Source organism: Neopsephotus bourkii, unplaced genomic scaffold, assembly GCF_033783945.1.
Source record: "Neopsephotus bourkii isolate Nb327-2 ecotype Australia unplaced genomic scaffold, CSIRO-AGI_Nbou_v1 NB_663, whole genome shotgun sequence".
Classification (NCBI taxonomy): Eukaryota; Metazoa; Chordata; class Aves; order Psittaciformes; family Psittacidae; genus Neopsephotus; species Neopsephotus bourkii.
In genome coordinates, this window is record NW_026901162.1 from 157780 (window position 1) to 182016 (window position 24237).

A 24237-nucleotide genomic window follows, 5' to 3' on the forward strand; every position below is an offset into this window, starting at 1 on the left:
AGCATGTCAAGGTCCCTCTGGATTGCATTCCTTCCCTCTAGCGTTATCAACCAAACCACACAGCTTGGTGTCATCGGCAAACTTGCTGAGGGCGCACTCAATCCCACTGTCCATGTCCGCGATGAAGATGTTAAACAAGACTGATCCCAACACCGATCCCTGAGGGACACCACTCCTTACTGGTCTCCAGCCGGACATTGAGCCATTGACCACAACTCTTTGTGTGCAGCCATCCAGCCAGGTCTTTATCCACCGAGTGGTCCATTCATCAAATTGATGTCTCTCCAACACATATGTATATATGTGCAAAAGCAAAGTAATTCTAAAATCACAGTAGTCTTTGACTTCAGGAACACTTTTAACCTACTGAATATTAGGCAGAGCTTAAAACCTCCAGTGCCAAATTCGAAAGATAACAGTCCTTTAAGATTTCAGAAGAACAGGCAAGAGGACAAGTCAATATTCTGATGAAGATTTTGGCAAATTAACTGCTCCACTGGTGAAAGTCCAATTCCTTAGAAGTAATGGATCTTTCAAACGGGTATTTTACAAACTTACTACGTTATATAATTAAAACCTACCAATCTGTTAATTAGTCCATCGATACATCTATATAGCATACTTAAAATACTTAATGAGTACGAAAAACGTTGTTGGCAAAGCAAGTATAAATCCCTTAATATTTAGTGTTCTATGAATGATAACTTTAAAAGCAAGGTTATATTAATGTTAAAAGCTAATAATGCAACATAACTTACCTCTGCTTCTCTTTTTTCTCCTTATGCCTTTCAAAGTCACGGCCTCTTTCTTTCACCTCCCTTGTCTTTTCTTCTGAACGCTCTTTTGTTTTATGTTTTTCTTTGTGTTTCTTCCCCAGGGGAGTTTCCTCTTGTACTGGAGGAGGAGGACTAGGGGTACGGGGGCCTTTCTTTTTATTCTGGTTACTTTTAGAACTCCTATAGATAGATTAACAGGGGGAAGAAAAATGAAGGACTGCCAACTACTTCAAACAGTGATGTCTCAGATGCTGGCAGGAAAGTTATAATGTAAAGGGCCCTGAAGCTTTTAGGATGGGATTCACCACTCCATTAGCAAAGCAGTGCTCAATAACTCTACTTGACTGAAGGGTGAATGTGGATGGTAAAAATTCACATTGAGCTCTTCCATTTATAACCTTTATTTCTGAAGCCAGTGAACAAAAATGGGAATTGCTCCTGTTCAGATAGAACTAGTTTTCAAAGTTAAAATGCCCTTGCATGAACTGCACACATCAAAGAACGAGAATTCAATGAAGCACCTTGTCTGTTTAGACTCCCATGTCTGCAATGCAAAACCCCAATCACATACACAAAATGACCTATCCACTCATGTCTTGAATTTAACGTTAACTACCTGACATAGGATAAAGAATATTTTTGACTATGCATCCCATGATAGGAAATGGTATATATATTTTTTTTTCATATAAGCTACCACTGACATAAACCCTATGAACTAGATACCACTGCATAGTGAATGTCAGCAGCATACTACCCCATGGCTGTACATTCTCAAAGCAGAAACAACATTGTTTTGTCCCTGTTTTAAAGGGGATTTTTGCTTCGCACAATTTAGACAATTTAAATTAGGGGGATTAAATTAGACAATTTAAAAAAGGGACAATTCACAGCGCACAATTTAGACAACTTCCCCTGAAATTACAGAATCAAAAGTCCTGAAAGCAAGGATAATGAAACCCCATATTATTTATGAAAAACCCAGTAATAAAAATCAGTGTGGTTCTCTCACTTTTCTTGCAAGATACATTTACATACTGACCTCTGCTGATCCAGGAGTGGGGAAGATACAGTAGATGTTTTCTTCTCTTTCTTACTAGCTGAAGATGATTTGGGACTGGATCTTCGTTTTGGAGATTTGCTAGACTTTCTTGGTGACGGCGATGGTGATAATTTAGATCTAACCACCTCTGGAGAAATCTTGAGGAAAAGAATATATTAACTGATACTGATGCTCAAGAGCTTGACTGTATGGGTCAAATACGTAAATTCAGTAATCTACCTCAAATAAACTAACTGTATCGTTTTCAGAGAACATTATAAAAGGAAGATGACAGGAAACGGATGGGGGCAGATAAGATAATGCACTCTGTAATGTATCACAAAAACTATAACTCAAAGTTTAAAATCAATACGTGCCCAGTGAGCATTCAAGTTCGTCCTACTCATTTAATAGCAGACTTCATGAAGCAGAACACTTGGCTATGGCGATGGATGACTGACCAGATTCTCACAACTAACATCCAAGTCCCATACTAAGATACACATGCACCAGTTATTTACTACTATGTAATACAATAGTGCATTTGTAGCCCAGGAAGCTTAAGTCTTCCAGGAAACAATTAGAAGGCTATGAAGTGGCTCCTGAATTTTTATTTTTAATTTCACACTGACATAATACAAACCTCTTTTTTAATGACTATATCCTCGCGTTTCTCCATATTTTCCTGCTCCAATTTCATGAGTTCTCTCTGAATCTTTTGGCGCTTCATTTCCAAAGACAGCTCATGATCATAATCATAATTAACATCTCCATTATCAGAGTCTTTATTATAAAAAAAAGTAAAGAGATTAGTAAGCAATTACATATGAAATAACAATATTTAGCATACTGGATGCAACACATAAATATTTCAGTGACTTTTAAGCACTGCATGAATGGATCAATGAAGCTAAGCCAAATCTCTTTAATTATGTGTGTGTAAACTTGGAAAAAGCTCCAGTTAGTTCCACAGAAACTGCAGTTAAGTTTTTAAACAACTTTAACAAAAACACCTTAGCTTCTTTCAGAGACTTGCATCAATTAAGCTTAGTTAGCAAGGAAAACTCACTAAACCATTTATTTATATTTAAATAACAAAAAGGAGTACATCTTCATGAAATCCAAAAATATGTAGAGCACTACTTAACTGGGAAATCTCATATGAAACAGATCTAAGTACTGAAGCATGATACTAGAGGGCTTTGTGTAATAGAGTAACTCGCAAATCAATTGATACACTTAATTATATCTACAAATTGAATTTAAAATAAAAGGTCTGTATAACCTCTCTCACTGGATTAATGCACAAGGGTTTATTTCTGTTTTAAAACATTATTACTGTTTGATTTTCGTATCAGAAAAGGTGCTATTTCTCTCACTTTTTCATTAAGTCATGGCTAGTTAATATCATATGTTTCAAGCTTTGCAAATGAAATCTTACTGAAAATTAAAGCAATTTACTCACTCTGTTTGCATTTCTTATTAAGGCCATTTAAGTTTAATGTTCAAAAAGCACTTTAGGAAAATAACTGTCAGAGAAAAGATTACTTCATTAAGAAGTTATTAGCTTTCACTCCCCCTCCTACACACAGGAACTATAAAAAAGGTTCTGCAATAACTGAACTCAGTCTACAAATGCCTTTTATGTGCCAAGAATGCATGGGAACAGCTTATAGAGAGGTACAGCTCCTAACAGCATAGGTTCTTTCCCAATTCATCTACCTGCTTATACAGCACTCAGTAGAACTTAACAGACAGCAATTCTACTACAGTTATATAGCTACAATCAACATTATTTTGAATAAAACATAGTTTTCAAGATGAAAGCCTCAATGTGTAGAACTTCAGATATTCATACTATGTATTTATATAAGACTTGAGGGCTCTATGTTCCAAACTTTTTTAACTTAAGATTCTACATGTCATAGGCTGCTGTTTCTTGATTCATGCTGAAAAGAAAATTTAGAAAGGAGTGAAAATGTATCACAGCTTCCATTCAGGCACTGTGACATGCAAAACAGTATTTGCAACACTTACCTTACATGCTAAAGTCACCTATTTAATGAAATTTACAGAGGAACTTCATCCCCAAAACAACTTGTAGTATACTTTATTGCAAATACCTTCACTATATCCAAATTCACTTAGAATGGATCAGGATTCTCATCTTCTATTGCAATATTGTAACTACTTCTGAAGCACTGACACAAAACTACACAAACACTACAGTTCATTATAATCAGTCATAATTTCACTGTCAGGTGAGCTTGGTCTCTAACAAAAGTGAAACTCAGGAGAAAACATTCTTTTCCTCAAGCGGACAAGCATTATAAACAAGGACAACAAAATCAGCTTTTAATCACTAAACAAAAAGAAAAAGTCCACAAAACCAAAAATGAGTACAGAAGGTAATGCAAGACTCCTACCATTCCTGTTTTCAGAGTGCTGCCTTCAGCTGCTGAGCTGTTGTTATACTCATCCAATAAAGCCCTTCTAATGAGACAGTCTATACCACTACAAATTATGCAACAAAACACTGCTGACTTTTTAATTCAAATGAGTTACTCTCTCTCCTCAGACTGCTCAATTCTGAAATTACTTTGGATGTAACTTGGATTCAACTAGTGATCTAAATGTGAAAGATTCCGTTATGGAGTAGCCTAAGGCCAAGTTTCTTGGTGTCTTGAGGAGCCTTAAAAGGGAAAAAATGCATGCGTTTTTAAAATAAGTTGGTTTTAGCACTGTAGCAGTCCAACTACAAAGCACACTGCTTCTTTGCTCACCTCCAGAACTAAAAATTAATGGCTACTGCATAAAAGTATTCTGTTTAGAGACCAAATCTTCAAACATTCTACTTTACATACAGCCCAGTAATCTTGTAATTCATTGAGCTGTAGAGGGACCATTCGTTTCATTACACTTACCTTCTCTATTTGTTTCCCAATCCCCATTTTCCTCTTCACTTTCTGGTGTTCTCTCCTTTGTAATTTTGATATCCTCTTTTTCCCTGTGTCTTCCTCTTGAAGACTCTTTCTATAGGGGGAAAAATGCTGCATTAGAGTAAACATTTTTATTTTAGAAGACTGAAGAAGGCACATTTTACATGGCATTTTGGCAGCTTCTTTTTGTATAGTTCAAAAAGTATTTCTCCCTTTAGCCTGCTGAACAAATACCTTCTTAAGTAAGCAGAGATTCCACAGGCAACATGATCAAACGCAATTTCAAATAATCAGTATGCAAACAGCAGATGGGGAAACGAGAAGAAAGGTTTCATAAAGTAAGAAGGTTTAGGGGCAGGGCAAGAAACAAGCATGTATCAGAGAACAGTTTAAAACAGGAAGTGAAAGAACAGATCAGGTTCTTGAGCTGATATCTTAACAAACATTGGAAGAGTATAATTTTACCAGCTTAAGTGAGAGTTCTCAGCTGTAAATAAGAATACTTATAGCAAGGCAGGTAAGCCTCAGAAGCTGAATGATTTAACTCTCCACAGGATAAAGAATTTGGGGAAATAATAAATAATAAAAAAAAACTTGGCTGGCAGAAGGAAGGGGCGGGGGCGAGGAAAGGCTAAAGCAACACACTGGGATCAAGTTTGGTTGATACTTTTATATTTGAACCTTCACTGGCCCTGAGCTATCACACAAGTCTAACTATTGCAGCAGCACCATTGTGCATGTGGCAGATGGTCCTGTGGACTCCTAAGGAAGCCAAAGACTGTTCTTACAGGAAAGACATTTCATACGGTAACTGAACCCGTGTTGTTTTTTCTCCCCAGCTAAATTCCAGTAGTAATTGATACATAGTTAGATCACTGCCGCTGCTGAAGTGACATTCCTTAAATAATCTACCTAAGATCAAGTGGAGCACAGGACAAAGTTCTTTCACTATTAGAAAAAAAAAAAAAAAGAAAAAAGAAAAGAACATTCAAGCTTAGAAGTATCTCAGGTTAATTTACTAAGTAGGAAACCAGAAAGAGCAAATAATGAAAGTCTGTTCCATATCCCTTTTGTTCTCACCTCCCATAGTGCCTTCTTTTGCCTTTTGGGGATTCTTCAGTGTTGATATGTAGAAACCTTTGCTTTTATACCAAGAGAAGGAGATACCTGAGAATTTCACTAGCTATTTCTTACTGGGACTTTGATTTTTACTTAATTTCAATCCTTAACATCACCTTAGAAATACAGTAAGGAAGTAACCTAAGCTTGTGAATAGTCACTCCCAAGTAAGTAAAATTCAACTATTCCTTTTTACTCCCTAAATGTTAAAATCTTATCCCTAGCTTAATGATATGATGACAGAACAAGTACTGTATTTATTTTACCTAGTGAACTAAACCAGATACTTCAGCACAGTTACTCTCAAGCCCCTCATCTTGATGCATTCAGTGTACCATATTCAAAGGCTCAGACAGGCTCAAAAGCGAACAGTCGCTATGGAACACAAAGCAGTTTCACAGTAAAAAATTAATTTGTGTCATATTTAATTTAAAGCAGCTTGTAGAATAAGGAAAAAAAAGGTGGGGGGAGGGGACAGACAGCTTTCCCCATTTCATGACAGGATCTCTAAAATGATGCACAAGATGGTAACCTATCAAGTCGTGTTGGCTACTGACATCACCTAAGCCATCACCACAAGATGTACTAAAGACATTTCAGTCTAAGTCCAAGAACTGTACTATACAAAGCAAGTTACATTAAAAGAAAATTCCTCTAGTGACATTTGAAAATCCTAACTTCATCAACAAGCCTGCCCTGCAACCACTCTTTAGTTTCCTAGAATAACTTAATATTTCTAGACTGTCCTCCTTGAAAGACTACATCTGTTGTATTAAACTGTGTACTTCCACTGTATACTCCAACTCCTACAATATAAGCAAACAATAAACAATTTCTGAAATACAAACACTAGTTTCTATTAGTCCAACACTACTTCTTACTAGCAAACTGAAATACACATTTTATACTATGCAATACTACACAACCTGTGTAGTATTGCTTACATCTTGCCTACATCTCCAAGCTCACAACCAAACATAAGCATCTACAAACAACCTATATTTTCTCCTTTTAGTGGAGTGGTTCAGTAGTGGCACAATTATACTTCTACAGAAGAACTGAGAGCAAAAACATCTATGAAAGGAATTTTATTGAATTATTGAATATAGGGGAGGGGAATGGACAATTTTTATGCAAGCATGCTATTTTACAAATCTGGACAACTTGATCTGAGCCCATTAATACACTACATGACTTCAGTTTATTTGCCAGGAGAAAGATTCTGGTAACACTGCATCTTGAAAAACAAATCTCAGTTTAGAAATTGAGTATTTATTTCTGTGGTCACAAATAAAGAATTTAAATTATGATGATTAGAAGACATATTTGAATTTTCTCACTGCAAAAATCTTCAAGGTATTCCTTCCATTGTGCTTGTTCCACTTACAACACATTTAATTCCCTCATATTATGGGAAATATTTCCTTCACATAGACCTGCTTGTAATTCATAGATATTTTTTTTTGTCTCTTCCTTAATAAGCCAGGAATAAAGTAAGTCAAGCTCCAAAGGCCAGCAGAATGTCTTTGACTTGTACTTGAAGACGCTGTATCAAATTTAACCACACTTGTGAACTATTTTTCTGCAGACTCTGAAAAAATCCCATTTACTAGGCAAGAAATAATAAACTTTCACGATAATATATTTATTTAAAAAATAAAAAATAAAGAAATTGTGGATTGTCCTAAGAGTAAACAAGTTAGTAGACCTTATCTTGCTGTTCTCAGGTATGTGCTCACAGTTAAACTATTTACATGTGTTAGATGATTACAGTTTAATTATCGGTTAATTTGTCATTCAGAAGAAATGCTACTTAGGAAAAAAACCAAAACAAAAAACCCACAACATTATGTCTGAATTCTGTGAGATTTTATTTAACTTAACATCTACTTAAGTTGAAGTTCCACACCCCGTTAAGATATTACCAGCACCCTACAGCACAAGACTTGATGCCTACTTGAATGAATTTCCCACCACAGCCAGAGGAGTCTGGCCAAGCACAAAAGGACTCATTCAGTTGGCAAAACATACTTCTAGCCAAGCAGTATTATTTTACCAACACCAGCAGAGAGAGTATTTATAAGACTCTTACAACCTACAATTCTTACAAGGCAGAAACTTCAGTTTCAGCCTTATCAGCACATGCACACAAAGCAGAAATATAAACTAATTCAAAAGCACAGATTCCTTTAAATCTAAAATATGCTATCAAGTATTACAGATAGAATCTTTTAGGCAAGCACAGTACTATTTTGCTCTAGGTATAATACCTTTATAGCGTAAATTACTACCACACTACACAAATGTACAAGAAATCCTGAATCTGAAGTTTCCCTGAAATTAAAGGTACTGTTTCCATTTCAGAGATGGAAGACAATGCTGACTTCCATTTCTAGTAGACATATTCAAACGCCATACTGATAAAGAGCTGAGATACAAAACAGGTAATATACAATCCTTACAAAAAACCTTTCCTAAATGTACATTAAGTTCTTCCAACTATTTCTCCCAAATCACACACACCTCCCAGGTAACACTTTAGCTAATACTTCATATACTCCAATGTAGCCGTCTTCATAATGCAGAGAAAATTTCAACATAAAAATTTCCAACTAAATACAGTAGCAGCACGAACCTACTCTATTTGTATCATATTTGATACACTACAGACAGTGCTGAAATAATTCTGAGCACAAATCTGAGAAATAAAGAAACAACTGAGTTCAATGTAGTTGTCCACGTAACGCAGCATATTGTCTCTGAAAATAACAGTAGAAGACATGAAGATTTAAGGAAAATATTCTATAAGCTGTCCTTACAGGAAGTTTCATCCTAAATACACATAGATTGCACTAGTTATCTTACGTCTCCAAAGCACAAGAAATGTCTTCTAAGATGATTTTATACTAGTTACATTGTCTCAACTTTTTGTGGAATCTATTCGGTTTTTTAATGTATCTTCTGGCAATCAGGTAAAATTGTCATATAAAACATAAACAGCATTTCCCCTCATCATTTAAAATTTGCCACTCTTTCTACTTGGATAAAGTATGAACATGACGCATCTAATTTACATTATCTCAACCATACATTACATACATTCGCCACATGCTCTTTTTTTCTCTCCAGTCTCTCACTTCGTTGCCCACTTCAATAATACTTTGTATCTTCTTGCATGCAGGTGATCATAACCAAACAGCATTTCAAATAAAACTGGACCATGAATTTCTACAACATAATATTGATCATTTTCTATTCCATTTTTATATATGAGTGTTTGCTTCTGCAACTGTGACTGTACTTTGAACAGATAGTTTTATTGAGCTGTCCACAATAACTTCTTTTTCTACGGGATGGCTTCAGTTACTTTTCAAATATTCATTCATGATTCTTTGTTTTAAATACATTCTTAATTTTGCATTACCTTGCACTTGCCAACACCAAGTTTCACCTGCCATTGTACTGACAAAAACTATCTTTCCCCAACCTCTGTGGCGTTCCTCAGACTTTAGTAATCTTGTTTTCATATCAACTGTTTTCATATCTTCTGTAAAGTTTGACATTAGGGATATCCAACATTTTTTTCACATTCTTAAAAAGTTATAGCTCTTTAGATGAAGCACCATAACATCCTCTGTAACTTTATCATTTGAAATTAATCTAAAATTTTCCCCTTAGCTAGCTTCTAAACCTGACAATATTATACTTGCTATTCTTCGACTACCTCATATGCCTCAAAAGACTTGTTTCAAAGGAAGCTATTAAGGTTTCACCTGTATCAAACAGCTCTTTCTTAACCCCTACGCTCTGTTAAAGTTTCGTGCTAGTAGGCTGGTGAAGCACAAATTCTGCCTGCAGGAACAGTGCTGCTCTTTCAAAAAAAAAAAAAAAAATACAATTAGGAAACTTTTTATGGAACAAGCTACTTTTCATTATTTCAAAACAAAGTTAAGATTTCTTATCCAGCTCCTCTGTTATCCCAAAAGCTTTAGTAAGAGATGGAAACATCAGATATTAGATCTCCATCATAGTGGTAGCTCTAATGATGGAGCAAGATTTTTGTTAGCAGTTCAGTCAGTTCAGTCTTCTGTTCTTTTAGATATCCTGGTTCTTTGCAATGCAACTCTTGATGACTGTCCCCCTTCATCTATTGTTCCAGAAAATTTTCTTTGGATATCCCACATTTCAAAGTTGCCTCCATGTAAATAGCATAAAAGCTTAGTGGTTTCCTCAGCCTTCTGTTTTATGAGATTGAAGCAGAGTAAATTTTTTTCCTCTGCAGTGTGCTTACCCTGTAAATAATTCTTGGGTACTTCAACAGACCCACTAATTCTATGATCCTTTTTGATTCCTGCTTCAAGTTCATCTTTATTTGGGTTTTAGTTGTTTAAAAGTATTTTATTATTACATTAATAGAACACTATAAAAGCATTAATTCTTACCAAAAGTAAGAATTACATCAAAATCAGAGTTGTACAGTTGTCAGTTGGACAGAAGAAGTTATGATAAATTTTTAATAACGGTTGGACAAAAACACTTCTCCCACCAACCATGTACTCAATAACTGAACAGTTTATTCAAACTATTAGAAAAATAAAAGAAACACATTCAAGAGTAAGAAGATCAAAAGTTTACATAAATTAACAGCAACTGAAAACATGATTGAAAGGTAAGCCATTCTCTTAATTTAATGATAGCAGCTGCTGTTGATTTCTTTACACCTGACATAAAAATTCATTTTATACAGCAAGTAGGAACAGACCAAGAGGAAATAAAAACAGAATGCTGTTAATACCTGCAGAAGCAAACCTGAGTTTTCACAGATAAAAATTTTTAGTTGTTATTCATATGAAAATGGTCTTAAAAAACATGATGCAGGAATACACTGGTGCTATTGTTACACGGGTTCAGGGTCACACTACCAACTCTGCCTCTATTCATTTGTAACATCAGGAACAGATAATACGATTTAAAAATAAGTAAGTTCTGATATTTCAGGGGTATAGGGCTGCAGAAAGATAAGAAAATGAGAATGATAATGGATGAATGTTTTGCAAAATCCAAAAACTGAGCAGTTGGGATGGCTGATCAGTCTGTGAGGAGGAAGGTGAAATGAACCAGCACAACACTAACTGTGTGGTCTCATCAAAAGCGAATTTGGAAAAACTGGAATCAGAATGCATGTGAACAATGGATATGAGTAACTGCTGGGGGGAAAAACAGTGGATGATTGGAACAACAGTTAATACACTTTCCTGGTAATAACCAGAGTCTGCAACGTTATTAAATAATAAATATCAGTATCCATAATGTATTTTAGTCTGTGGGGTTTGTAAAAGTCTTTGGGCACCACAAGACCAGAAAGTGCTACAAAATTGCAATATAATACAGTTGTTAAGACACTTCATAATAAAATATGCCACATGTTATGTACAAAATGATCAGTTCATTAAAACATTTTAAATATTACAAGTCACCACGATCAGGCTTCTAGGACACATTGCCCAATTGCTACTGAGGGATTCTGGAGTTCTGCAAACTCCATTCTTACCCTAACAGGAGAGGACGATTCCTCTGTACTTCGCTTCTGTGGCTCTGCTTCAACATCTTGACGTTTGTTCTTCATCCTTTCCCGAAGATCTCCAGTGGGTCTTTCCGGTGACCTGTTTAATACAGAAAGGTAATATAACCAGTTCTGTGGGACTGTTTCTAAACAAATACAAGCTATTGGGTTTTTTTATTTAGCATATACATAAAGAAGCTAAACCTCCCACCCATAAGTGAAACAGATGAATGAAAAAAAAAAAAATACTTTGTACTAATGGGCTTAAGCATTCTAAAAAAACAACTCTTTCAGAACATCAAGGAAGACTTGATCCTAAGAAGAAAAATTACATGTACAAGTATATGACATGACTTGGTTCCTACTCTAGATCAGCTTCAGGTGATCTTATCCAGAATAAATCTTTTTCTGACCATCACTGTGTTCCACAATCACTCTTATCAAGTCTTTCAAGATAATTTTAGCCTTCTCCATATTCTAAGCTGCACCATTTTAATATATATATTTTATATATATGTGTATATATATATAAAAACACAATTAATGCAGAGTCAAATTACTTTAGACTAGCAACGATATTCACACACAAGCACAACTCTGAATACAGATGAAGCCTGCAAGTGGATATAACATGACCTAAGTGCCATTCTCCCACAGCCTTAGCAAGACTGCCACAAAAAAAACCCTCTTGCAAGACCATGCACCAGAAATTCGCTCCTGGAGGTCTCCTCTATTTTACATTTTGCAGTAATGTAATAACTTTGTTACTTCATTATAAAATATTGGATGAACCCTAGCAGTCATGTAACATTAACATGTATTTTCTGTAAAAAGGTATTACAGGAAGGGAACATCCTATCCTATCACATCTATGTAATTTTGTCACCTTAGTATGTATTCACAAGTTCTTTATCCTTTATGAGTTTAAAGATAACAACATTTGCATTCAAACAAGTTCTTAAGCAAAGGGGATGGATGTAAGAGCTGCTTCATATGATCTCTCAGTTCAAGAAAACAAATTTTCTCTTCATATAAAACTGGACTGATACTGAGTTTTTTATTTCCATGATGGCTGTCAGCTGTTAACTACAGATTCTTCCACGAAATAAGATGTATGAATGTGCTGGATCTGTACCTATCAGCTTACACTAAAGAATCATAAAGAGATAATTGATACTGCCTTAGTTGATTAGAAGTTATGTGTACTATTTGAATAAGAAAGTCTGCACTTGTTTTTCAGACTGAATTAGGGTTTCCATTTAGAAAGCGTCATTTCTCCCACTCTGCCTCTGTCACATAAGTACGTCATAAACTGTCCTTCACAGTTTATGCATACAAAAATCTAAATTAATGATTTCATTTTCAACCTGTGCATATCTGAAAAACAGTAATCGGTTTCCACTTCGTCTTTTGCAATGTTGTCAATATTTAATTCTTTAAATTGTGCCATAAGGCTAAGTGTTTCAGGATCCAAGAAGAAAAAGACCAGTGACTGCTCTCATTTTAAATACATTTAATTCTTCATGAAGTTTTAAATACAGGTCAATCTAGACTGGACGAAAGGTACAAAACGGTAGCATGCTGCTTCTTTCAGCACTAAGGATCAAATAATATCCAGCATACAAATATAAGCAAGTTATCTTCTTTGTTTAAAGCATTTGACTTTAGAAAAGGTATTAAAATAGCAAAGGTATTAAGCTTTTTTTTCTTCACCTCACCCATCTTAGAAAAATAATTCCTTTGCATTATGGAAACACTCTGAAGCATTCCAACCATCAGCTACCTCAACAAATAAACTGTTTCAAACATTATACAGGCAATACATGCCTTAATTTTTATTAATACTTAGCTATGGCAGAAAGGATTTGAGTTTGTGAAAGTGAACATTAATCTTAAAGGCAAAAAAATATAAGCTACTGTAACATTGTTCCTCAACAGGAGCAATTTCAGGTATATAAAACAGTAGCTAAAGGAGAAAGCAACAGAACTTCCACTGAATGCAGCTCATGTACTTGGTTTTTAATACCTTTTTTAAAAAAAAAAGAAAGAAAAAGGTATATACCAGAGTGAAAAAACACTGAAACCATTTCACCCTTAATTAATATCCTTTTTAGTATGTCAGGGAAGAAAAAACATATTATTCAAACCTACTTAAAGATTACAAAAGTTACCAAGAAATCACAGAAATTTAAAAAAGCTACAGCTTCAGGCTTGGGTTTGTTAGTGGGGTTTTAGTGTGGTTTTTTTTTAATTTATTTTTGGGTGGTTTTTTTTTGTTTGTTTTGTTTTTGGTTTTATGTTATGTTTTGTTTGTTTGTTTCTTTTCTTTTCTTCTTCAGCTTTAGGAGAACACTGGGACAAAGCGTCATGGTAACCATCCTAGCAGTTCTTCCCCAAAATCATCATAATCCCCAAAAAAAGTCTAATAAAGTAAGACTGAAAATTTGTCAAATTTTAAGAAACAATTATTCAGAAAAATGAACAGTTTTCAGATACGTTAACTTAATGCATAGAAAAACAAGCTGGTCTGATTTTTCTTTCAGGTATACAACTTTAATTTCGCTTTTCTACCTAACCTTCCACTTGCTCCCCCTCCAAAAAGGATCTTTGATTATTACAGGTAATGCACGCTGCTGAATTCCAACAGGTAACTACAGTTTTACCTCTACAGTTAAATGTGTGGCTGGACTGCAACTGGTAGAACCTTTCACACAAAAGGCTCCAAAGCATTATCCCTGTACACTGAAAGCAGAAAACTACTCAACAAAAAAATGACTTTATATTTTGTGATGGGCTTAGGTAGGGCCTAAAATGCAGAATTGCATCATTTCAAAATTTAAGCAGTGACATTAAGCAATTTTAAACCGCATTACTTGTGCAACAGTTCAGTTCTGCATATTCAGCAGCTTGGTTAGGAAATACACATTTGTAACAGTCCCTCCATTTGCCTCTTAACAGTGTCAGGAGTAACTACCCAGAAGCAGGCACACATTACAACATACTTTTCGAGCATACCTGTGTATGTTTGTGTGCACACGTGCAGGCATTAGCAAATGACAATTATTAGTGTGTAATGTACATATTATAACTACTCATGAAATATTGTCCCATTTTTTTCAGTTTCCCATACAACAGTATTTGAACCTCACGAAATCTGTAAGGTCTTACCCAGTATCACTACTGGTTTGGTTTTAAAAATGGTTTAATGATCCAGAATGAACATGATCACAGGCTAAGAAAGAGACATTACAATGGCATAGATACATATGTATATGGTATAAGGGAACCAGCAGGAAGCTGCCAAGCAGCTACTCAACAATTTACAAGTGGAGCAAAAGAGGAAAATTCCTTGTGGGATAGCAGGTTTACACACAGCTCTTTTCTTGTTAGCTTCTCCATACTTTGGATGCCTGGAAGACTGACAGGTCTATTAACAAATTCTTAATGCCAGGGAAGGTTTGCATGCTCAAACATGCTAGGTTCCCTTTTTCACAACAGCAAGATTAAAATTCATGCTGTGAGAAGCAGCATTAATGAAGAAACGGAGTTAAACTAAACTTAAAGAGTCTTCTTCACACTTTAGAGTCAAATTTTCCTACTGCCTGGTGAGACTGAGTTTTGGGAGGCGTTATTGTCAGATAAAAACCATTAACAGCGAGATTTATTTCAGATAGGTATGAAACTGAAAGGGCAAGACAGAAAGGCAGCAAGACTTGCTTTGTCCTACCAAACTGCTTGCAAAACAGACAAAAGCCTTCATCAGCAGCTCTGGCTGAATCACCATTATGTTGTTCCAGATACCAGAACAAGAATACTGCTTGAACTGAACTGCTGTGGAAGCAGCATGAGCTTGGCTTCCAAGAAGCCAATAAAACTGCATTCAAAATTCTGGATAACATTTGTAAAAATCTCTGTAATGTTAGACAGCATGAAATCGTCATCATTTTATCATGTACATAAATCAGTTTTTTCTGTGACTGGCCATGAGGTATTACCAGAAACTTCTGAAGATAAGCATGCTTTTTTTGTTTCTCTGTTATGGTGTGTATGTATGTGTATGTGGAAGGCAGGTAGAGGCTTCCTCACCCTTTTTAAGAACACTTAAATGTTAAATGTGTCAAGCAGATAAATAGCAAGATTTGTCCTTTGACTTTTTCATATAGTCCCAGTAAAAAAGTTAGCAATAAAAAGAAGTAAACTGATTTTATTCTTAAATGTCAGTAGTGACAGTGAAGCAGAAACACAGCTTTAATCATTAAAAGAAATGTCACTTTTCTTCAAATGACCAAGCAGAACTACGCACTGAGTGTTCCAAACACTGAAAGCAAGGAGAAAGTGACATTCTAAAAGTTTTAACATTTAATTTCTACCAGTAAATCACTCATTTTTCCCATTTGGAACATTCAGTACAGAACAGAGTAAAATTTTTTACACACTGAAAGAAACATTAAACTCAGTGATGTATTTTGTATCCCAGCTGCTACCACCTTAGAAACAATGGAAGATCAAACAAGTCAAGTCAAGATCATCCTGAGTATGCCACAAGTCTAGGAAAAAGAGACAGAAACAGAACCCTAACCTCATGCCAACCTTCCTGTTGTGGCTTTACACTTTGCTACTTTGGTGTGCCCATCTGTAATCTAGAGGCAACACTGACACTACTGTAGCATTATGAAGGGCAGTTGTTTCTAAAATGTGAAGCCTTCATACAAAGACGTACTATGGTGAAACTGTATTTTTTGTTCTTCATAGCAAGAATATTACAAAGTTACTGCCACGTTTTGTTTCAGTTAAGTAAGGTGTTACGTCACAAAAAGGACAGTTGAGACACCCAGTACTTTTAAATTACAGTAACAAATGAAGAGGCAAAGTAAAAATACTCTCATTTGAAAAATGGAGTTACTTTTTGTATCACCTCCTATGATGCAGGATATCTGTTCTGTATCTGACAGATAAAGTCATAGAACTACATCTTGAAGAGAATTGTTTTCTCACAACAGGAGAGAAAGGATAGACACCTTATTCATCAAACAATATAGCAAAGGTAAAAGGGCTGCAAGTATGCGAACGCTGCAGAAATTAGCTGCAAGACAGCATTTTAGTAAAGGACAGAAAGGCATATCAGAAGCTGCGGTGACACTATAGAAAAAAGTGTTAAACTTAAACTTCCCATTTCAAGTAACGTAAGACATTAATCTGCATTCAGTGGATTCTGTTCATTTTTTAAAGCTACATACACACACATCCTGAGAAACCCACTGCAAGTTGCCTAAATTGTCTTGAGCAGCTTCACAATGCAACTGGTTATTGATAAAACATACTGTTAGGCACACAACAGCATTTCACTTAAAAATACAAAGCAAAACAAAACAAAAGACATAGTTGCAAAAGCTATTTTTCCTACAGCATGTGAAGAATTCAAAGTGAGTTCTTGATTTACCTTCTATAACTGCTGCTATAGCCTTTACCTCGTGGTGAAGGGCCATGTACGAATCTACATGTGTTCCCATAGAGGCAGTTGCCAGTCTTCAGCCAGTTACGGCACTGTGTCTAAGAGACAGACATCACTGGGTGAATTTCACACTCATTTCTGGAAATACCATTGGTGTGAGTGTGGCAGAACAAACAAATGACTCCACATTAACTCCCATTTATCTGCAATTTCTGTCCACCAGTAATATAATTTAAAAAAAAAGACAAAACCCAACAATAAGCATCAGGTCTGGCAGAGAAAAATTTAGGTTGGTGTAAAATCCATTAATATGTACAGTATACTGATCCTCTCCAGAAGCTGGGACAACACACGTTATCTGAATATTCTAGTTATTAGTATGTTGAACATCCATGCGTTAAGGAGTTCTTTTCACCTTTACTAATATCAGTGACATCTGAGTATTTGGTACTTGTGAGCTACACTTTCCCACCACCTAAATCCTGGAAAAGAAGATGCTGGGGTGGAGAGGAGAAGAAGAACACTTTTACAACTCACCTCTGCAGTACTTCCAGTGCTGGGTCCAAGCCTTTCAAACACACTGGGTCTTCGGGAAGTGCTATCGGATATGGTCTTGGTATTTTCCACTGTGACCTTCCTTCTAATTTTTGACATTTTGTACTACTTCAACCAAAAAAAAAAAGCAAAACTGTAAAATCCTTCAGTTTGAGGCTATGGACACTGAACTCACATTAATAAAATAGTATGATACACGTTGCAAGAGTTGCTGCAGAGATGATGAAGAAAGAATAAAAGTCATAAATGGTGAAATGTATTTAATAACAAGGAATGCCTCTGATTTGAACAAGTCAGCTAAGCACCAGTAATGATAGTTCTTCATTTTATTTTATGACCTGTTTTGGACTCTTCAGCTTCCCTTTGGGAAAGATCATATGATATGTTATTCATTTTGGTACCAAACACCACATAGAACAGATGTTTTCCTTCAACATGTATTTTATGTGCAGGAGCTGAAGTGACTCAAGGTAAAAAGAACCTTTAATATTACTTCACCAACTTCTCGGAAACAGGTTCTAAGAAACTAAGTAATGGCTCCCATTTTCAGAAGCAGATACCCAGAAAATGAGAGCTCTATCCACCCCCCTCATTTTGATGTGTGAAATACCAACTTGATATCATACTGCACATCACCTTGATACCATCCAGTCTGTATTTGTTACTGACTTGTATCCTACAACTATTTGCAATCACCTGAGTTTACAAAAAAAAAGACAAAACAAAAACCAAAAACAAAAGAAACAAAAAGTTGAACCAAAAAAACCTCACCCACAAAAAACACCAACCTCAAAAGCAAACAAAACAAAAAACAAACAAAAAACCCAAACAAACCCCCCCACAAAACAGCGATATGCTTAAGAAGTAACTCCTTGCTTTAAAAAAAAAATAAAATTTGAAAGCAAATACAGCATAAGTTTGATAAATAAATCACAATTTCTCCTACCTGAGTTACTGAATACAGAAAAAAAAAACCTTTAAAAAAAAAAAAATGAGAAGATACATATTTCGAGACAGATTGTACAAAAAAGGGCAAACTGGAGTCCAAAAACCATTGTCCATTGTTTAAATTCTACTTGATCTACACTGAAATTATTTCAGTCTGGGAAAATCTGCCAGTTTCTGGATGACTTACATACAGCTCAAAAAAATCACCTCTTTGTCACAGTGCCATCACTCTAGAACTCATTACTCAGAACATTAGGCAAACTCTAACCACCTACCCTTCTGCTATCTCTTCTGCCCCTATCCATATGTCACGAAAAGCTCATCTATACAGTCAGAATAATACAAATTTAAGCTAACAGTCCTTCAGACTGGATTACTGCAAATTTTCACTGATCTGATCAGAAGTATATTCCCGTAGCATCCAGATTGTAAGGTTCCATTCCACAGAAAGAAAAAAAAAAAAAAAGAAGTATAAATGTGGACAAATGTACACAAAAAAAAAGTAACACTGCTGTACATATTTTACACTTGCTATCTGGATAATACTTGTTTTTTCTTGCTTTTCTTTTGATGGAACTTCATTATCTGAATCCTATGGTTACTTCAATGACAAGGCTTCCCTACAAGACTATCATTTGTGCACTTCCTACAAAGAAAATTGTGCTGAAGCTCTTTCTAGGCACTATAGCTCCTTTACAAGCAACAGAAGAAAGCAAGCTTAAACTATGTACTTGAGAGAGATTTCTCAGCTCAGTTCTAATGACTACTTCTCCAACTCTTCGATTATCTGAAGAATTTGATCTCTATCGTAAGTAAGTTTCAGATAACCAAGACATTAACCAAGATGCTCAGACATGGTAGAAGTTAGCCATGTATTGTATACCAGACATTAAAAACAATGCTTAACAATTAGTGGAAGCAGACAGTGAAACAGTAGAATTTGCCAGTAGTTGAAAATTACTTAGGTTAGTAAAAACTGTGGAGAACAGAGATTTCCAGAAAGATCTACCTGAGTTAGAAAATTGAGTTATACAACAGCAGATGAAATGCAAATAAATAAAATGTAATGCACACAAGGAGAAATGGTTTTATCTAAATACTTGATGAGTTTGAATTAGTCCAGTCTTCTGAGAAAAATAATTAGGAGTCATTGTGGACAGCTCAATGTGCAGCAGTAGTTACAAAGTCTGACAGAATAAACCATTAAAGGTAGAAAGCAAAACAATACCACATCTCACCCAGCTGAGCACCCTTCCATTTCAGGATTGTTTCCAACTGCATGTCAGCAAAACCCCCACTGAATTTGTAAGGTTTCATGCAGCTACACACTTTAACAGAGGATAAAAAAATTGACTCACATATGCAAAAGCATTTTTAATAAGACGATCATATATGAAATACTGATTTTGGTTTAAATATTTGCACTAAAAAGAGCTATATCTGAAATAAAAAGGGTTAGCAGAACGGCACTGGCAATGGCATAGGGAGAAGGTTCAACACATGAAGGACAGATAAAATGAGTGCATCTAATACGCAAGTACAGTACACACTAACATGATAGTAGTACATAATACATAAAATTTACCTTTATTTTGCCTCCTAATTTCAATGTTCTTCTATTTTCAAGGAAACAGAGGCAAAACACCTTATTTTAAATTTTACTTTTTATCCAGCAAATATTACTTTCTTTGAATTAACTTCTATGGGAAGTTAAGATGGTGACTAAGCTTAAGAGGCTAGTTCTAGACATGCAGAGGAAGAAGGGGGAAACAACATCATAACTGAACAGGTAACTTCATTCCAACTACCTGACTTTTCGGCCAATAATTTCCTATAAGGAAATTAAGAGAATGCCAACCAACCCTGATTTTTCTATGGTTTGTAAAAAAACCCTATGTTAAATAAATAAATAAATAAAGGTAAGAGTAACAAACATAAAAATGTACCATTTTAGGTAGCATTCTGTCAATTCTATCACAAGGGTTCTTCTGGTTGCTCCTGCAACCAAAAATGTACGAGATTTCACTTTAAGTGAATATAACTGTTATACAGGCTGAAGGTTTACAGCCCAGACATGTTATTCACAGGCAAACTGAGGAATTTTCACTATGTCAAGCATTACATTTGAGAGACTGTATCTGGAAATGTAGCCAGTTCCATTCTCATTCTTCAAAAGCCCAAGCAAGTTGGAAAAATAAAGACACTATTTAAACAATATTGCAGCTGAAAACCTCAAATGCCTAACAGTAAGTTTTATGTTACTGACAAGTTTCCTTTCTTATAAACAAGTACTATAAGTGGAAAACCAAAACTGTTTCATTTCCAGATTTTTCAGACTGCATGTTAATGGATAATCAAGAACAATTGAAATGGAACATCCCACAAAATTCCGATAACTTGCTCAATTCTCCCTCATTTTCATCTTACATTGCTTTACCCTTGAAGATCACCATTCTGCAATAAATCCCACACTAATGGCCAGTTCAACGATTTTCCTTTCCACCAAATGCCTGTGTCTCTGAACTAACATCTCCTTATCAAACAATGACATGGATTAGAAAACACTGATTATCAGTGTGGGCTGAGCCCTGAGCATTCATATTTCAACATTTCAGCTAACTACTTCCATAATTATTATTTTTTTTAAGTTCCCAAGTAGAAAATTATGTACTTCTATATTTCAAGTACATGATACTGTATTGCTCTATCTACCTAGGGGCACTGAAGCATCTGCAACTTCTGAAACAGCTTACTACTGCTAAGCAAAATTAACCTTATACTCCTAAAATAAATTCTATAGCTAAGGTTTTGACTGTAAAGTATCACTTTCCAATACATAAATAAGATCCAAAGGAATTGTTAGTAATAATTTAGGAATATTTTAACACTACAATAACCTACAGACGAATCTATGTTATTCTCTAAATGGAATAACTTTTCCTGGGTGAGAGACTAAGTGTTAATGACATTAAATATACTACCATTTGAAATAAAATGTATCTCAGAGTGTTACCTCATGAGTAAATCTAAAACGTAAGACAGACTTGAGAGAAGTGAGTATACCTAGTATACTCCAAGTAACTGAAACCAATGAAGCATGACGAATAACACAACATTCAATGAAATTCTGTATTTTTATTATCAGTACTCTTCCATTATGGGGTCAAGCATGCTTAGCATTTTTCTTTCAAAAGAAGTATGATATTACATAAGCCACGATCAATAGGAGCACACCTGAAACACCTGCTTTTCTACTAGAAAAACCTAATCCAGTCATTTGCAAAAAACAATCCTGCTTCTACAGGACATCCACAAACTGAGATGTAACAGAACAACAGCAAAGTTCAGAAAAAAATATAATGAAATATCATTTGTTCAAGAAAGTCCAAGACGTCCCTAGTAGGCATGTCAATCAATGTCTGTGCATGCATACATGCACATCACACACAGGTTAAACATTAAGAAAATCCTATCTGTGAACTGACAAATAATATGCCATTTAAAGTAACAAACAAACTTGTAGTTTTAAAATCCTACACGAGTTCAGGCACAAACTGATTGTAACACCCTATGATAAATTAATACCTGTTGACAACTAAGTAACACCTTAGGAAGAGGAATATGCCAGTGCTTCCCTCCACTTTTCCACATGAAAAGCTTTTACCTGAAAAGGTTTTGTTTCTGATTACAGTGTTAATGTTTCCATATGACGCTACTAACAAAATAGATACTGGAAGGAGCTCCAAGGGTTTACTACCTAAAAATAATGCTAAAAATAGTAAAATGCATTGTTACCCATCTTTCAGAAAACTAGCCAAATACTGGCTGCACATTTATATGATGTCAGTCTAACACTTTTAACTCCCACAAAGAAGCCTGTTTGACAAAACCCTAGAAATTATTCCAAGTTTATTTTAACAACTCTGTGCTGTCAACCCGTCACCATATTAAGTTGACCCTACCTCTCATTTAACATACGGTGTTCCTTCACTAGTAGTGATAAGCAACTGCTAGTTATGTTTTCACAAGTATAAAATCACAGTTGGCTTTCTACATGTAAATAAATTAATTAAAAAATCAGGCCCTAGCATCACAAAAGAAAGTATCCAGTATTCCATATCTTGTCTAACAAAATTCTCAAAGAAGATGATCCACCAGACTAAGGGACAGTCTATGCAGACTTGTGCAGACAGACCCCAGTTCACTATGCCTTCATGCCAAGTTTGTTAGACAATTTGTAAATTGGAGCACCACATTAGCACGTTGTCACACCATACCAAGCATGCTGAGGAGTGGAATGGATTATTTTGGGCACAGCCACATACAACCACACTTCCACAGTTTCCAGATACAGTTAGTTTATGGGCCCAGTCTGACCACTCCAGTTTGCACAGAGGCACCTTAAGTGTTTCACCACCACAGCAAGATCCCTTAAGGCTCTGATCCCTATCCCACTATCTGTCAAAACCTGTTCTTCAAACAGCCTGGCAGAAGGCTGACAAGAAACCAAAGGTGGAGGGAGAATCCAGCAGAGGAAGTCAAAGGTGAGGACCTAAGCAGACCATACGCAACGCTATCCCAACATGCCTGTCATACAAGTTCTGGAAGGAATGGAAGCTAGCTGAGACAACTGTCTAAAGAAATGGTGATGACTGAATTGGCACCAGCGAAATTAGTAGATCCTCTAAGCGCAGGAAGCAGAAACTGGTTTACTGCCAGAAAGTGGGAGAAGAGCCCCACTGAAGGGAAAAAAAAAACAAACAATCAACAGGGAAGATCCAAGTACGCGGGAGGCGGGCACCAGCATGGTCACCGACGGATGGCACCTCACCATGCGCAAACGGCTGGCCGACCGCATCGCTAGGCCCGCCCAACCGTGCTCTCTCCTCGGGGACGCCCCCGCCGAGCACCGGGCTGGGCGGGCGACACCGCGGCCCTTCCCCGCAGCTCCGGCACCGAGCCCGTCGTGGGGCGCGGGGAAAGGGATGCAGGACCCGGCCTGGCCCACCCTCTCCCGCCTCTCCTTCCCTCACGGCCCTTCCCTCTCCCTCCCTCCACGTCCCAGTGGCTACCCCGCACTCACCTGCTCCTTCCGCTGCCGCGCCGCTCCCCGCCGCCTCCTCCGCCGCCGCCCGGGGCGGAGAGGATGGGAGGGGGCGAGGGGGGAGTCCGTCCTCCCGGGCCTGAGCGCGGAGCGACACGGAGAGGAAGACGAGGAGCGCCGCCCGCTCCCACAGCCCGGCGCCACCCGCCCAGCCCCCGCGCGCCGCGGACGATGGGTAACCGCCGCCACCACCACCGCTCCCGCCGCGCGCGGCCTTCCCGGCGGCCCTCGCGCCGCCCGCCGCGCCGCTCTGCCACTGGTGATGACGTCAAGGAAGAGAGGGCAGCAGAGAGAGGACTGGGCGGAAGCGGTAGTGCCGCCATGTTGGAGGAGGGCGGGGGAGGCGGTCCGATTAGTTTGCGGGAGGAACTTGCCTGCCGTGCGCGCTTGGTCCCGCCGGGAGTCGCCGAGCGCCGGGGGGCTGCGGGCTGTCCGGCAGGCCAGGAGGGCGGCGTTCCACGGCAGCGCTGGTTGTTCCTTGCGCACTCCTTGGACTCGCCAGTCTGGTTTCTCGGCCTGTGCCGATCAGGACTATGGGGCTGATAAACACTGTGGCTGAGGTGCAAACAGAATGGTTTGGGGTGGAAAAGATCTTTAAGACCATGTAGTTCCAACCCACTGCTGTGGGCAAGGACAGCTTTCACTAGACCAGGTTGCACCAAGCCCTGTCCATCCTGGAGTTGAACACTGTTAGGGATGGGGCATCCACAGCTTCTCTGGTAAACCTGTGCCAGTGCTT

The 24237-nt window shown here is 37.1% G+C and overlaps 1 protein-coding gene across 4 annotated transcripts in view; it reads right to left on the bottom strand.

Moving 5' to 3' along the window:
- The window catches only part of ZC3H13 (zinc finger CCCH-type containing 13), a 47480-nt gene extending 23767 nt beyond the window's left edge, over positions 1-23713 (bottom strand). For 3 of the 4 annotated variants that reach the window (XM_061353069.1, XM_061353065.1, XM_061353068.1), the window contains exons 1-8: positions 23478-23713; positions 17429-17554; positions 16880-16989; positions 11428-11539; positions 4743-4851; positions 2462-2601; positions 1819-1976; positions 759-956 (exon numbers count right to left, since the gene is read on the bottom strand). In XM_061353069.1, coding sequence (XP_061209053.1) covers positions 759-956; positions 1819-1976; positions 2462-2601; positions 4743-4851; positions 11428-11539; positions 16880-16989; positions 17429-17545 — 944 coding nt within the window. In that variant the 5' untranslated portion in view covers positions 17546-17554; positions 23478-23713. The remainder of the gene's footprint in view (positions 1-758; positions 957-1818; positions 1977-2461; positions 2602-4742; positions 4852-11427; positions 11540-16879; positions 16990-17428; positions 17555-23477) is intronic. The other variant, XM_061353066.1, reaches the window with a different exon arrangement.
- Positions 23714-24237: the final 524 nt, after the last annotated feature.